The sequence below is a fragment of the Octodon degus genome, unplaced genomic scaffold (assembly GCF_000260255.1).
Source record: "Octodon degus isolate 3935 unplaced genomic scaffold, OctDeg1.0 scaffold00236, whole genome shotgun sequence".
In the NCBI taxonomy this organism is placed as follows: domain Eukaryota; kingdom Metazoa; phylum Chordata; class Mammalia; order Rodentia; family Octodontidae; genus Octodon; species Octodon degus.
In genome coordinates, this window is record NW_004524812.1 from 3,053,207 (window position 1) to 3,067,076 (window position 13,870).

General features: G+C 42.1%; 1 protein-coding gene across 1 annotated transcript in view; it reads right to left on the reverse strand.

Annotated features, from left to right (window-relative positions):
• Positions 1-4,166, reverse strand: part of Nkrf (NFKB repressing factor) — a 26,479-nt gene extending 22,313 nt beyond the window's left edge. Inside the window, exon 1 of the mRNA XM_004645695.2 lies at positions 3,453-4,166. Within this exon, the coding sequence (XP_004645752.2) occupies positions 3,453-3,718 (266 nt within the window). The 5' untranslated portion in view covers positions 3,719-4,166. The remainder of the gene's footprint in view (positions 1-3,452) is intronic.
• Positions 4,167-13,870: the final 9,704 nt, after the last annotated feature.

Sequence of the window (13,870 nt, forward strand, 5' to 3'; positions counted from 1 at the left end):
CTCTCTCTCTCTCTCTCTCTCTCTCTCTCTCTCTCGGTGGAACTGGGGATTGAACTCAGGCCCTTGTGCTTGCCAGGCAAGTGCTTATTCCACTGAGCCATCTCCCCGTCCATAAACACCAGTCTCCTATCAGTGAGGAAAAAAAAATAAGGGAGCAAAGATAATTTCATGTTAAGGTCCATTTTCTCATCAAAGATAAGCAGGTCAGGGTTTTGCTCCTAATCCTACTGGTCAACAATGGAAAACTGAATGCTCCAGGTAATTAAATAGGGATGCAGTTCTGTGGTAGAGCATGCTCTAGCATGCATGATGCCCTGGGTTCAATATCCAGTGCTAATGAACAAACAAACACTAGGGGGCCGGGGAGATGGCTCAGTGGAATAAGTACTTCCCTAGTAAGTGCAAGGGCCTGGGTTCAATCCCCAGTTCTCCCAAAATAAAAAACAAAAAACAAAACCGAAACACTATAATCTGTAAATAAAAATCACATAGATCCCCATGCTTTCTACAGACTATTAGGCGCTGTATATGTAGTTAAATAGAAGACTATACTAATTTTTCATTAGTCATAAGACATCATCATAGAGATTGCTTCCAGAAAACAATGCTCAGGAAGTTTTTATGAAACAGTAAAAAATGAAGAAAAATAATTTCAGCTATTTGAGCTTCTTGGTTACTTAGGCAATGAGGTAGGAGATGATGAAAATGTAGACTGGAAATGAGTTTTATTTTCTCTCACAGAGCAATGGGTTTCAGAGTTGGGGCTGGAGAAGCAGCAACAGCAACACCACCTGGGAGCTTCTTAGAAGTGTAAATTCCCTGGCCTCTTCTTAAACCTGAATCAGACACCCTGGGGGCAGGCCCCTGCAACCTGTGTTTTAACAAGCCTAAGTGGTGATTCTGATGCCTGCTTAAGTGTGAGAACCACAATTACAAAGTCAAGAAGATACTCAACGTTGGTCCATGGAAACTGCCATTACCACCATCAAGAATGAAATATGCTGTGCCTCGCAGGACATTTGAGCTCCCCCCATTATGGGTTTATGATAAATTTTCAAAGATAACCTTCAACTAGGACATTATTTTAGCCCCAACTCAAATGAAACACAAAAGTCCTTTAAGATGGGGAAAAAAATACAGAGTTCTCTTTTTACAACTGTTGATAATTTGTTCTAGATATGAGTCTTGAGAAACAAATTAACAATTTAAGTTTACAAAGGGTTATGTCACCATGCATTCTGCAGTTTCCCAGAGAGAAAGTATTCCAGCCACAGAAACAAGACCCCTGCAAACATCGACATTAACACCAAGTACGAGAGTACAGATTTTGCCCATCTCAAGATAAGAACATACAGCCTGCGGAAAGGGGAAGATTGCACTGGGTCTCTAGTTCCCAAGGCTATCAGCCCTTCTCTCTCTCCTATATCTAAAATTAACAAATATAATGCAAAGACTACCTTTCAGCTGTGCTATATGATAATGTTAAGGTAATCCTTGTACTATCTGAACTGACTTAGCTGCAAGGTAATATGATGTTAATAGACATACTATGACAGACAGATGCACAAGCACACACACACGCACATACATACAAAACATGCTTAAGCTTTTAATGACAACCACCACTGGCTTGGTTTGTGTTATTGCTCTGTATGTATAAGGCTGCTGTTCTTAGAATGAAATCCTGAGATACAGTGACGTAGTTTTTTTTATGTCAGTCACTTTCTGGTCCATCCTTCCTAAATATGGCAGCTGTGTTTCAGAGAAAAAAGCATCAGACAGGACATCAGAAAACCCTGCTCCTAGCCCCATTTGTGGGACCTTGGACAAGTCATTAAACTCTCAAGACAGCTGTTAAATGAGATCACAAATATGTAGAATGTGTTCTATGGTATAAAGCTATATACATTCTTTCACTCACCACATTTATTGAGCAGCTATTCTTCTAGGCACTGAAGATGAGGATGAGAACAAGAAAGTAAAATTCTTTTCTCTCAGAAGCTTACATTCCAGAGAGAAGGTCAATTTTATTATTAGAACAAAGGATGGTTATTCTCCCCTCCTTAAGATTTAAGGACCGTGAGTCCCCACGGTCTTATGTGATGTTCAGTAGACTGATAAAGGTACCTTTGCAACTGTAAGAACACTGTTACATGAAGGTCAACTGAATTTAACTGACTATTCATTACAGAGGCTTCCTTAATGGTAACCAGCTCCTCCAGTGAAATATCCATTATCTCCAGAGATAGAAATTATACTAATCTAGAGAAGAGAGGAAAAACTACATTTCTGTCATGAGATCAGTGTCACACTGAATGTTGCCATATTCAACAATTAAGGGTAGGACTGGACAATCCTATTTTTCTGCATCTTTTATAGTCATTCCCAGAACTGAACTGGATCTGATAATTTTCCATACTTCCCAATAAAAAAATCACTATTACGCAGGAATGTCACACACAAAAAAAGCCCACCAGTCTGTCAAAGGAATGATTAGTCAAGCATAGGGCCAATTTGGGAGTTCTGAGGGATGGAGCATCAAGTAGCTTGTTCAAAAAAAAAAAAAAAACTGCGTTGGAACCATACTGCAGTCTCCATTGAAGGCAAGGAGCATTCAAAGAGGCCTGCTCAGGTTCGAGGAAAGGGGAAAACAAATACACGCACATACACGCATGAACCACCCCCCATAAAAACCTGACCAAACGCCAAATGTTAATCCTTCTTATCCCATTTAAGGTAAAAAGAGAGCAATCCATATTTGTAACAGATATATCCATTTCTTTGTTTGAATCCAAATACATTATGCGCAAATCTACAAACAAGGCTGCCGCTCCCTCAGAGACTTGATACATTGCTACCTCCCCAGGAGCAGACAGTAAGAAAGACCCAGCTGGGGGACTTCAGTAGAGGGGGATGTTTTATCTAACGGAGATGGAAGACAGCGGTCAGGAGACTAAGATTAGAACCGCGGGGTCCCCTCCCCTTCCCCCGCAGCCCATCGAACATTCTCTGCAGATGTTGCATCTTTGGAAGTCCCTACGCAGGTCTAATGCTCTGCTATTCATTTCTCACACTTTCCAATACCTTCGCTAACCACAATGCCCACCTCTTAATAATCGTCTTCCACGAGTTGCTTTATCTGTCCCTGGTCCGGGAGGGGCCGTTGATCTTTGCACCCTCCCAGCTGTTAGGTCATTCCCTACCACCACTGTCGGCCACCCTAACCCCAGACCAGTAGTAAAGCCTCTGGTACCCTTCAGCATCTTCAAATTTGCAGCCTCCAAGCCAATCATCCGCATCTCACTCCCTTCCTTATCCCAACCACCATCAACGATATCCCCCCAACCCTGTTCCTAACCCAACCTCCATCAATCACCGATACTTCACCCTTGTCTCTACCCCCCCCCCTCAAAACCCTGCTACCTTTCCCTATCCCCTGACACCTTCCTCACCTGCAGCCCAGGAAAACGTGGTTGGTCCAGGCGGCGGAGAGCGCAAGGAGCTGGTCGAGGGCAGCCCCGGGATAGCTGTGCAGGTGCCGACAGATGAAGCTACGCCGCAGAGCCCACTGCCAGTCACTTTCGTGGCTATAGCGCCACTGCTCCAGCACTGGCTCGGGCGGGGGCGGCGGGAGGGGCGGCAGCGGTGGCGGCGGGAGGGGGGGCAGCGGCGGCGGCGACAGGAAGTCGCCCCCCAGCAGTAGACGTCCTCCAGCCATCTTCTCCGCCTTCAAGCAGGGAGCTCAGGGACGAAACCGACTACCCGCCAGAGGGAATCAGGATAGGCTGGGAAGGGGCTGGGTGAGGGGGGCGCGCTGAGGCGCCAAGACCAACTCTGAGGGACTGGGGTGTGTGCGTGGGGGCTACCGTTAAAGGGAGAAGGGGCGCACAACAAGCTCACGGCCAGACACTGGGGAGCGCGAATGCTGCACTCTTCCAACTCGTGGAGGAGCAGGAGGGCTTCCTCCTCAATCACACGCGAGCTGTGAAAGCCGAGTAAGGCCGGGTGTTCCGTACCTTCTCGAACCCGCAGACCCACGCACCGCACGAGCTGCGGGAGGAAAAAAAAAAAGATGCCAGCACGTTCCGCTCCCCCTCCTCTGGGCTCTCGTCTACCTACCCGCGTGCGGCCCCGAGGTGGTGAGACCAGTGCGCAAGCGCTCCTGCTGTTCCCTAACTTCGAAATCCCGTCGCAGAATCTCACGAGATCTACTTTTTCCCTTCCTATGACGACTACGGGTCTTTGACGCACGAAGGTGACAAGCGGAGGGCGGGGCCTCCCGAAAGGAAATTATGAATGTTCTTTTAGGCTTGGGATCATGGTTCCGTTAAGTGCCTGGAAGATAGCTTCAGGTGATTGTTGGTAGCGGGGGTGAACCTGATGTTTTCACCAGAAGTTCCTTGTTACCACCTTTAGCGTTTGCACCACTGAGGATGGCGCCAGGGCCTCACGCACACTAGGCAAGCGCTGTACCATCCTGCACCACCCACAGCTCTTGAGTTCCTAAGCGGTGCGACGGTGAGTTCCCCACACTGACTCACGTCAACGGTTCTTAATTGTTCAGACAGGGTCTCGCTAAATTACCCAGGCTGGGCTCGAACGTGTAATCTTTCTGCCTCAGCCTCCTACCGTGCTGGAATTACTGGCATGCACCACCACGCCAGGCTGTAGTCAACCACCTTTATGGTCTATGTTCCGTTGCAGTTTTTACAGTTTTGGTCATGACTGCAAATAATTCTGCCCTTTATATATCAATTTAAAATGTACAAAATGTTACAAAACAAAAGAGGGGTTCACAGACAAGGGTTAAAAACTGCACAGCAGCAAATGGCCAAATCACTGTGTAGATTATAATCTTGGTAGGGACAAATAGCCCCGCATAGAGCTGAATGTTCCACCGCAAGAAAGGCTACTGGATAGTGTCTTTGACTCCTTGCCCTTTTTAATAACATATTTCTAACCATATGACACATCTTATGTGTGGAGGGGTATCGGAGTGACAAGAGGGGCGGATAAACAGCACTTTTCACACTGTACCATCATTTTCATGTCTGTCTACTTGGTAAACACTCATATTTATAGAAGTAATGAGTCTAGGAAGGAAGCTTAGCAATAAATTCAAGTCGTCATTGGATAAGCGGGGAACATAAAGCCAAGAGTATTGACTTGCTGAAGGCAGTTGAGAGTTTCTGGCAATGGGAAGATCAGCTTTTAGGTCACCTGAGTCTTCAGCCAGTGTTCCTTCATTAATTTCCCATTGCTTTGCCTCTCCCCAAGGCTGCACAACCTTTGAGCTTTATTTTAAAAACCATTTAACTTTCCCAAAATAGAGTCAGTTCTGTAAGAGCAGGAAATCACCTGCCTCCTGTAGGCACTCCATAGATAGTCGTTGAATTGAATGAATGCGTGAATAAATGAACATTTTTGTTCCAACCTAGTGAAATATATTTTCTTGGAGTCTACATTTTAAGCTAACTAGTTGTTTTATAATTTCATTAACGTTATCCTGCTATAGTTCTGGCCTCTCCAAAATTCAGGTGTTGACATTTAATGGCCACCGTAATGGCATTAAGATGTAGGGTCATTAATCCCAGTTTCTTGGGAGGCTGAGACAGGAAGCCAGCCTGGGAAATTTGGTGAGACTATGTCTCAAAATAAAATTTTAAAAGGGCTGAGGATGTACTTCAGTGGCAAAGCACTTGCCTAACCTGCAGGAGGTTCTGGGTTCGGTTCCCCATACTAGAAAAAAGAGGTAGATCCTTCAAGAGGGCAGGAATGATATTCCTTCCTAACTGGGAATAAGGCCTTTTTAATTTTATGTATTTGTTACAGGGTCTCGCTACACAGCTCAGACTAGTGGTGATGCTCCTGTTTCAGTCTTAGTGCTGGGATTGCAAGTGTGTGCCACTATGTCCGGTTTTGGTGATCAGCTCAGCGTGCCCAAGGGCACAGCTGGTGTGGCATGTGGGATTGGGGATTGAACCCTGGTTCCTATGCTTGCCAAAGCTGGCACTTAGTCTGCTGAGCTATCTCACTGGCCCTCACAAACTTTTTAAATGTCTAGGGATATAGCTCAGTGCATAGACCTTGGGTTCAATCCCTAGGACTGCAGAAAACAGAAAGGTATGAAACTGATGCAAGAGGCCATCTGCTCTGGAAGTCATAACTGGAGTCCATGTGTGATTCTCCCTATAAAACAAAGTTTAATCTCAAAGGAATGAAGCATAACAAAATTCTGTATGCTTTCCCCCATGACCTCTTTCTCGTAGTCCTTCTGACCAAGTAATCCTTCAGCCAATCTATTTGAGCCTAGTCCCTTCTCACAAGTCACAGTGGGTTTCTCAGTGAGCAGGAGCCAAGACACCTAAGATGAAGAAGACTATCTGAATAAAGATTAAGGACATATAGGGCACAGAGATGATAAAGCAGCCACTGCAATCCTATACCTACCCAGAAACCTATTACATCCTTCATAACCTCTTCCCACCATCATTCTTTTCTAATGCTGGCTTTTTTTTTTGTATTTTCGTAAGGGTCTTTTTGCCAACCTCATTTGGGTTGTTTCGAAGATTTAGCTATTACACATTGTGTTGCTATAAACTTGTGTATACGTATATCACTGTGGTATAGTTTTCTTAATTCTTCTGGGAAGATACCCAGGAGGGGAAGAGCTGGGTTGAATGGGACCTCCAATCCTAGATTTTGAGGAGTCTCTACCTTGATTTCCATAGCAGTTGTACCGGTCTACATTCCCACCAACAGCCCCTCTAACATTTCTTATTGGTTGACTTCTTGATGAGAGCCATTCTTTCCATGTGAGATGGAATTCCATTGTTGTTTTAATTTGCAATTCTCAAACGACAAATGATGTTGAACATTTTTTCATTTGATATTTGTTGTTCTTCATCTGAGAAGTGCATATTCATCTCAGATGCCCACTTTTCGATTGTGTCTTTGAATTTGGAGGGATCTGGTTTTTACCCAATTCTTTATACATTCTAGATAGATGTCCTCTGTCTGAAGGACAGCTGGCTATAATTTTTTCCTACTCTGTGGGTTGTCTTTTGACTGTGTTGGTAACTTCTTTTACTGTACAAAAGCATTTTTTTTGGCCAGCTCAGCCTGCCCTGGGTATGGGGCTGGTGCGGCATGTGGTTCACTCATTTTTTTTTTTTTTGGTGGTACAGGGGATTGAACTCAGGATCTTGCATGTATCAGGCAAGTGCTTACCCTACTGAGCTATCTCCCTGGCCCCAGCATGTGGTTCAGGGATGGAACTGTGGTCCCTGTGCATTTGCCTAAGCTTGCTTAAGCAGGTGCTTTAGACCACTGAGCTATCTCACCAGCCCCCCAAAATTTTTTTAAAATGGTATCAGGGATCAAACTCAGGACTTTGTGCTTGCCAGGCAGGCACTTATGCCACTGAGATATCTCCCCAGCCCACAAAAGCTTTTTAATAAGGAGAGATCCCATTTGTTGATTGTAGTATCTCCTTTACAGTCTGGGTTTTGTTTATGAAGTTTTTGCCTACACCTTCTTCAAGATTTCTACCTATATTCTCTTCCAGTAAATTCAGTGTTTCTATTTTAGTATTTATACCTTTGATTAATTTTGACTTTAGTTTAGTGTACGGTGATAGACATGGGTCTAATTGTAGTCTTTTGCATGTAGAGAGCCAGTTTTTTTTTTAGCACCATTCGTCAAAGAGACTTTCTTTTAGTGAAACTGTTTGGTTTCTTTGTCTAAGATAAGATGGCTGAGTGTGTCTGTAGTTAGTTGTGTCTGCATCTTCTAATCTGGCTTATTCATCCTCAGTTCCATTTTTGGCCAGTACCATACTGATTTTATTGTAGTAGCTTTGTAGTATAATTTCAAGTCAGCGATTGTGATGCCTCCTGCCTTGCCTTTGTTGGCCAGGATTGCTTTTGCTATTCAAAGTCTTTTGGTTCCAGATGAATTTTAGGAATGTTTTCTCTAGATCTGTGAGGTGTACTATTATTTTAATCAGCATTGCATCGAGTCAGTATAACAGCTTTGGGATCATGGCCCTCTTCACTTTGTTGGTTCTTCCTCTCCATGAACAAAGGATATCTCTTTTTTTCTTTTGGTGCCAGAGATTGAACTCAGGACCTTTTGCTTGCCAGGCAGATGCTTATGCTTCATTTTCTTTATTTAATATATGCGGTACCAGAGATTGAAACTGGGTCCTTGCACTTGCCAGGCAGGTACTTAGAATGCTGAGCTATATCCCTGGCCCCTATACGTCATTTTCTGAGATCCTTTTGAGTCTCCTTTTTTCAGAGTATTATAATTTTCAATGTATAGATCTTTTACTTCCTTTGTTAGATTGCTTCCCAAGTATATCATTTTTCTGGATGCTATTGTAAATGGTGTGGCTTTCCTGATTTCTGAGTTTGTTTCTTGTTTACAGAAATATTGATTTTTGAGTGTTGATTTTGTATCCCATGTATTGCTGAATTTAGGAATCCTTTGGTGGAGTTCTTGGGGTCTTCATGTAGAGTATCATGTAATCTTCAAATAATTATAATTTGATGTCTTCCTTTCCTATCATTATTCCTTCTTCTTTCTTTTGCCTAATTGCTCTTTCCAGAAGTATATTAAATAAGAGTAGTGATAGTGGATATCCTTATCTTGTTCCTAATTTTAGAGTGAAAACTTTTTTTTTTCAATTTTGTTTTAGGGAAGGGTCTAAAGGGTGTTCAGGGTCTCACTACTAGATTGAACTCGTAGTGATCCACCTGTTTACAGCCTCCCAAGAGCTGGGATTACAGGCGCGCGCCACCACGCCCAGTCTTGAGCTTTCAGTTTTTAACCACTTAGTATGATGTTAGCTGTTAATTTGTTATAGATGGATTTTATCAGATTGAAGTAAAGACTATCTATTCCAGTTTTCTGTAGGATTTTTTTTGGCAGAACTGGGAATTGAACTTAAGACTTTGCACTTGCCAGGCAAACACTTATTCTGCTGAGCTATTTCCCCAGCCCTGTAGGATTTTTATTATGAATGGCTGTTGGACTTTGTCAATGTGTTTTCTGCATCTATTGAGATGATCATACGATTTTTGTCTATGGTTTTGTTAATATATTGCATTACATGTATTGATCTGCTTATGTTGAACCATCCCTGCATCCCTGGTATGGATGAATCCTACTTGGTCAGAGGAAATTTTTGATGAGGACTGATATTTGCATGGATTTACAACTTCTCCCTGCAGCAGATTATAAGTAGAAAGAAAGCTCGTAATTATATATTCGAGAAACTGAACCACACCTTGACCCAAAATGAGAACATTCTTCATTTCTTTATTTCTTTATTGTCTTTTTGAGACAGGGTCTCACTATGCAGCTCAGGCTGGCCTAGAGCTCACTTTGTCACCTGGCTAGTCTGAATCTCACAACAATCCTCCTGCTTCAGCCTCACAAGTGCTGGGATTACAGGCATGTGCCACCACTCCCAGCTTCCTTTTTTAAGTATGACTTCAAAAAGATCAATGTTTTTTTTAAAATTTTTTATTCATTTTAATGAGAAAAAAAGATAAAATAGCTTGTAAAAGATCGTCTGTTCCAAATTAAAGGAGACTTTTAAAAAACAGAACACAGTGCAGGACCTGGTACTATTAAGAGAAAATGGTATAAAGGATATTATTCAAGAGATTAAAGGGGTGAAAAAAAGGGGTGTAACTTGAAATTTATCAACGTATATAATTGTAGTTATATAAGAGAATATTCTTATCGGCATGGAGGTTAAATAAATGATAAATCATTCAGTGAAAAATGTTATCAATTGATGAGCCTGGATCAACAGTAAGTGGGTTAACTTTATGCTATTTTTTTTGAACCAGGGATTAAACTCAGACCCTTGCGCTTGCCAGGGAAGCACTTATTCTACTGAGCCATCTCCCCAGCCCCCTATTTTTGTAACTTAGTTTCAAAATTAATCATTTTGAAAGTGCAAAAAGTTGCATACACTGGTGAAGAATATAAATCTAGCCATCACTTAATCACTTTTTATTGTGTGTACAGTATATCAGTGGACTTTCTGGAGGGCTACAAATAATGGCTGTACTTTTGAAAAGCTTCACACCCTTGAGAGAAGTCCTTGACACAAGAAGCAGAGATTATAAACATTTAACTAGGAAGTTTGAAAATGGAGACTAGATTAGGATAGGTAGGTGGAGTTAAAAAAAAAAAAAGAAAAAAAGGCTTCAAGGAGAGATAGGCCCTGATCCTTGCAGGGAGGATTTAAATCAATGAAGGTGAATATTTCCTTTTTTTTTTCTTTTCGTGGTACCAGGGATCAAACTTAGGACCTAGTGCATGCCAGGCAAGCACTTATTCCACTGAGCTATCTCCCCAGCCCCTATTTCCTTTACTGAGATAACATAGTCAGTATAACTTCAGAAGAGGCTTGGGCAGAAAGACTGACTGCAATTGGAAAGTACAAAGTGTATCAAAACTGCTGACTGGTTAAGGTCAGCATTTGGACTGGCCATAAATTTGGCCCTCAGGACACTAATTAGACCCCATGCTGAAGATCTGGAGAATTTCCAAGCAAAGATTAGGAATTTGTCTCCAGTTCTACATGTAATAGTTCTATACCATTGCTTAATACTTCTGTAAGTACTGGGCCTAGGAGGGGACTTTTTTCCAAACTCCAAGGCAAATGAGCTAAGATATAGTGCAAGATTTGGATGGATACCAATGGAAGGTTGCAAACATGATAGGTACTAACATTCTAATTCATAACCAATTCAAGGGGTGTTTGCACAGTGAAAGAATGGCGCTTGAAGAAAGCTAGCTAGAGGCCAGATGTGGTAGTGCAGGCCTAGAATCCCAGAAGCTGGGAGGCTGAGGCCGCAGAATGGCTGGGAGTTGGAGGCCAGCCTGAACTGCAGAGTGAAACCGTGCCTCCAAAAGACAAAAGCAAACAAACATAAAAGAAAAAAAAATAAGAAAGCTAGCCAGCTTTTTATTTTTAATTTTCTTATTTTTATTTGGTACAGGATCTCGTTATGCAGCTCAGACTCATAGTGATCCTTCCGTCTCAGCCTCCCTAGTGCTGAGATTACAGGTGTGTGCCACCACACCTGGTTGCAGGGGCTAGCACGTGCCCAGTGTTCTGGGGCTGGTACAGCATGTGGTGCTAGGGATCAAACCCTGGTACCTGCGCTTGCCTAAGCAGGCGCTTAGTCTGCTGAGCTATCTTGCTGACCCATATATTTTTAATGGCTGAAAAAAATCTAAAGATTAATTCAGGATATAGGAAAAATACATGAAATGCTAATTTGCACATCTACAGTCAGGTTGCATAGGTGCACAGCCACACCTTTCCATGTATTGTCTGCGGTTGCTGTCACGCTTCCAACAAGCGCAATGGTTGCTGAGATAGGCTGACAAAGCTGAAAATACTTTTTTCAAGAGAAAAAATACCAAAACAATATGACAGGAGGGTAACAATGGTCAGTACATTGCATATTATCTTTAAATTCTCAAAAAAAAAAGAAAGATGGGGCTGCTGAGATGGCTCAGTGGTCTAAAGCACCTACTTAGAACAAGCTTAGCAAAGCACAGGGACTGCGGTTCAATCCCCCAGCACCACATGCCAGCCAGCCCCACCCCCTGGTGGGCTGAGCTGGCCACACACACACACACACACAAATAAATAAATAAAAGAAAGAAAACAAACAGACAGACAGACAAACAAAAACGGGTCGGGGAGATAGCTCAGTGGAATAACTGCCTGCCTGGCAAGTGCAGGGTCCTGACTTCAATCCCCAGTACCACAAAAAAAAAAAAAAAAGAAAGAAAGAAAGAAAAGAAAAGAAAAAGAAATTACTCAGAGTACAATATATCAGCATTTACTTTTCCAAACAATAATAACATAAACCTATCTTTCAGTGAACTAAGAGAAATTAGTAGTATAACTATCTTAACTATATGTATATATTTTGTTCTCTTTGCTTTTCCCTTCCTTTTCTTCATTGCCCAAGCCCAGTTTCTCTTTCCCTTTGAAGTTTCTTCCCATTTTACAGTATCAATTTTGTATTTTTATTTACTCTTTTTTTCTTGGCAAATCATATGAATTTACTTTTTCCTTTGAAAATGTATCCAGGGGCTGGGGAGATAGCTGAGTAGAATAAGCACTTCTTTGGCAAGCGCAAGGGCCTGAGTTCAAACTCTGGTTCTGCAATCAATCAATCAATCAATCAATCCAATTCAGGAATGGCTGAAACTCAAACCTATTTTCTTTCTTTCTTTCTTTCTTTCTTTCTTTCTTTCTTTCTTTCTTTCTTTCTTTCTTTCCTTTTTTTGAACTAGGGATTGAACTCAGGCCTTTGCGCCTGCCATGGAAGCACTTATTCTACTGAGCCATCTCTCCTGCCCCAATTTTTTTTTGTATTTAGTGCAGTCTACAGGGTCTCACTATACAGATCACACTTGTAGTGATCCTTCTGTTTTCAGCCTCCCAAGCGCTGGGAATATAGGCATGCACCACCATGCCCAGTCTCAATCACCATCTCAGCGTGCCCTGAGGGTGGGGCTGGCATGGCAGGCTGGGATTCAAACCTCTGATCCTTGCAACCCATTATATTTCTAACTGGTGAAATATGAACCAAGTGCCTAGGAGTGATGTGTATCATTTGTCTGTGTGGTTACCTCATTTGGAACAACAGCCTGAAGATTGCTGTTAAATTTTTTTTAAAGAATGCAAAATAATGATAGAAAAAAAAGTGTTAGAAACGATACAAAATTTCACTAAATGAATAGGGATTCAACAATGGCTGCCATATTACATGATGCTATCTTCAGAAGGATTTTTTTTTTGGCTGGCTCAGGATGCCTCAAGGGCAGGTCTGGTAAGGCATGAGGATCTGAGGATCCAACCACAGTATCCTGAGCCTGAGTGCCTTTGCTTAAGCAGGCACTTAAAACAACTGAGCTAGTGGGCAGGCCCCCTTTACATGATGCTATCTTCAAATTAGTCATTCAGATTACCAGATATAAACATACAAGATTCACTAAGGAAAAAAAAGTAACAAAGAAGTTATAAGAAACTCAAAAGAGAAAAAAAAATCAAGAGTTAAAAAAAAAAAGCATTAACTGCTCCTTTCAAAAGACCAGCATATCAAATGACGGAACCAGACAAAAAAGGGGATACAGATGAATGTCCATTTAGTATCCGTGTATTCAAAGTGGTTAGGATAGATATATAGTTACATTCTCTTAATGAATAGAGGGATTTGTTCTAATGATGTTTGTAAATAGGATATCAAGTCCGCATCTTGTACAGCAATTAACCACTAGGAAGAACGTATGCAGTGTGTTAATTATTGAAACTGTCCTACCAATTTGGTTTGAAACTGTCTCATTACTATTTGTTTCTCAATAAAATTATGGAATAAATAAAATAGCAAAAAAAAGAAAATGAAAAACAAAACACCAGCAGAATGCTGAAAATATTGACCAGCCTGTCCTTTACAGAAAGGCTGCTGACCACTGGACTCGAGTAATGGTTCTCAACATGGGACGATTTTTCCCTCCAGGGCACATCGAGACATTCTGAAAACATTTTTGGTTGTCACATCTGTGTAGGGCAGGGGTGTGCTACTGCCATCTAGTGGATAGAGGCCAGGGGTGCTACCGCATACTTTACGTAACAGTTCCACACAATTATTTGGCTCGCAAATCCATAGCGCTGAGAACCCTGGATTAAAGGACTCTACAGTGAGTACTTTCTCAGGGAATTCCCATCCTTAATAAGAGACCCTGTTTCTTGGAACACCCAGCTCTCACACTTACTTACATTAGCTCAGGTCGCCTTCATAATGGTTCTGCAAAGGTGCCAGTG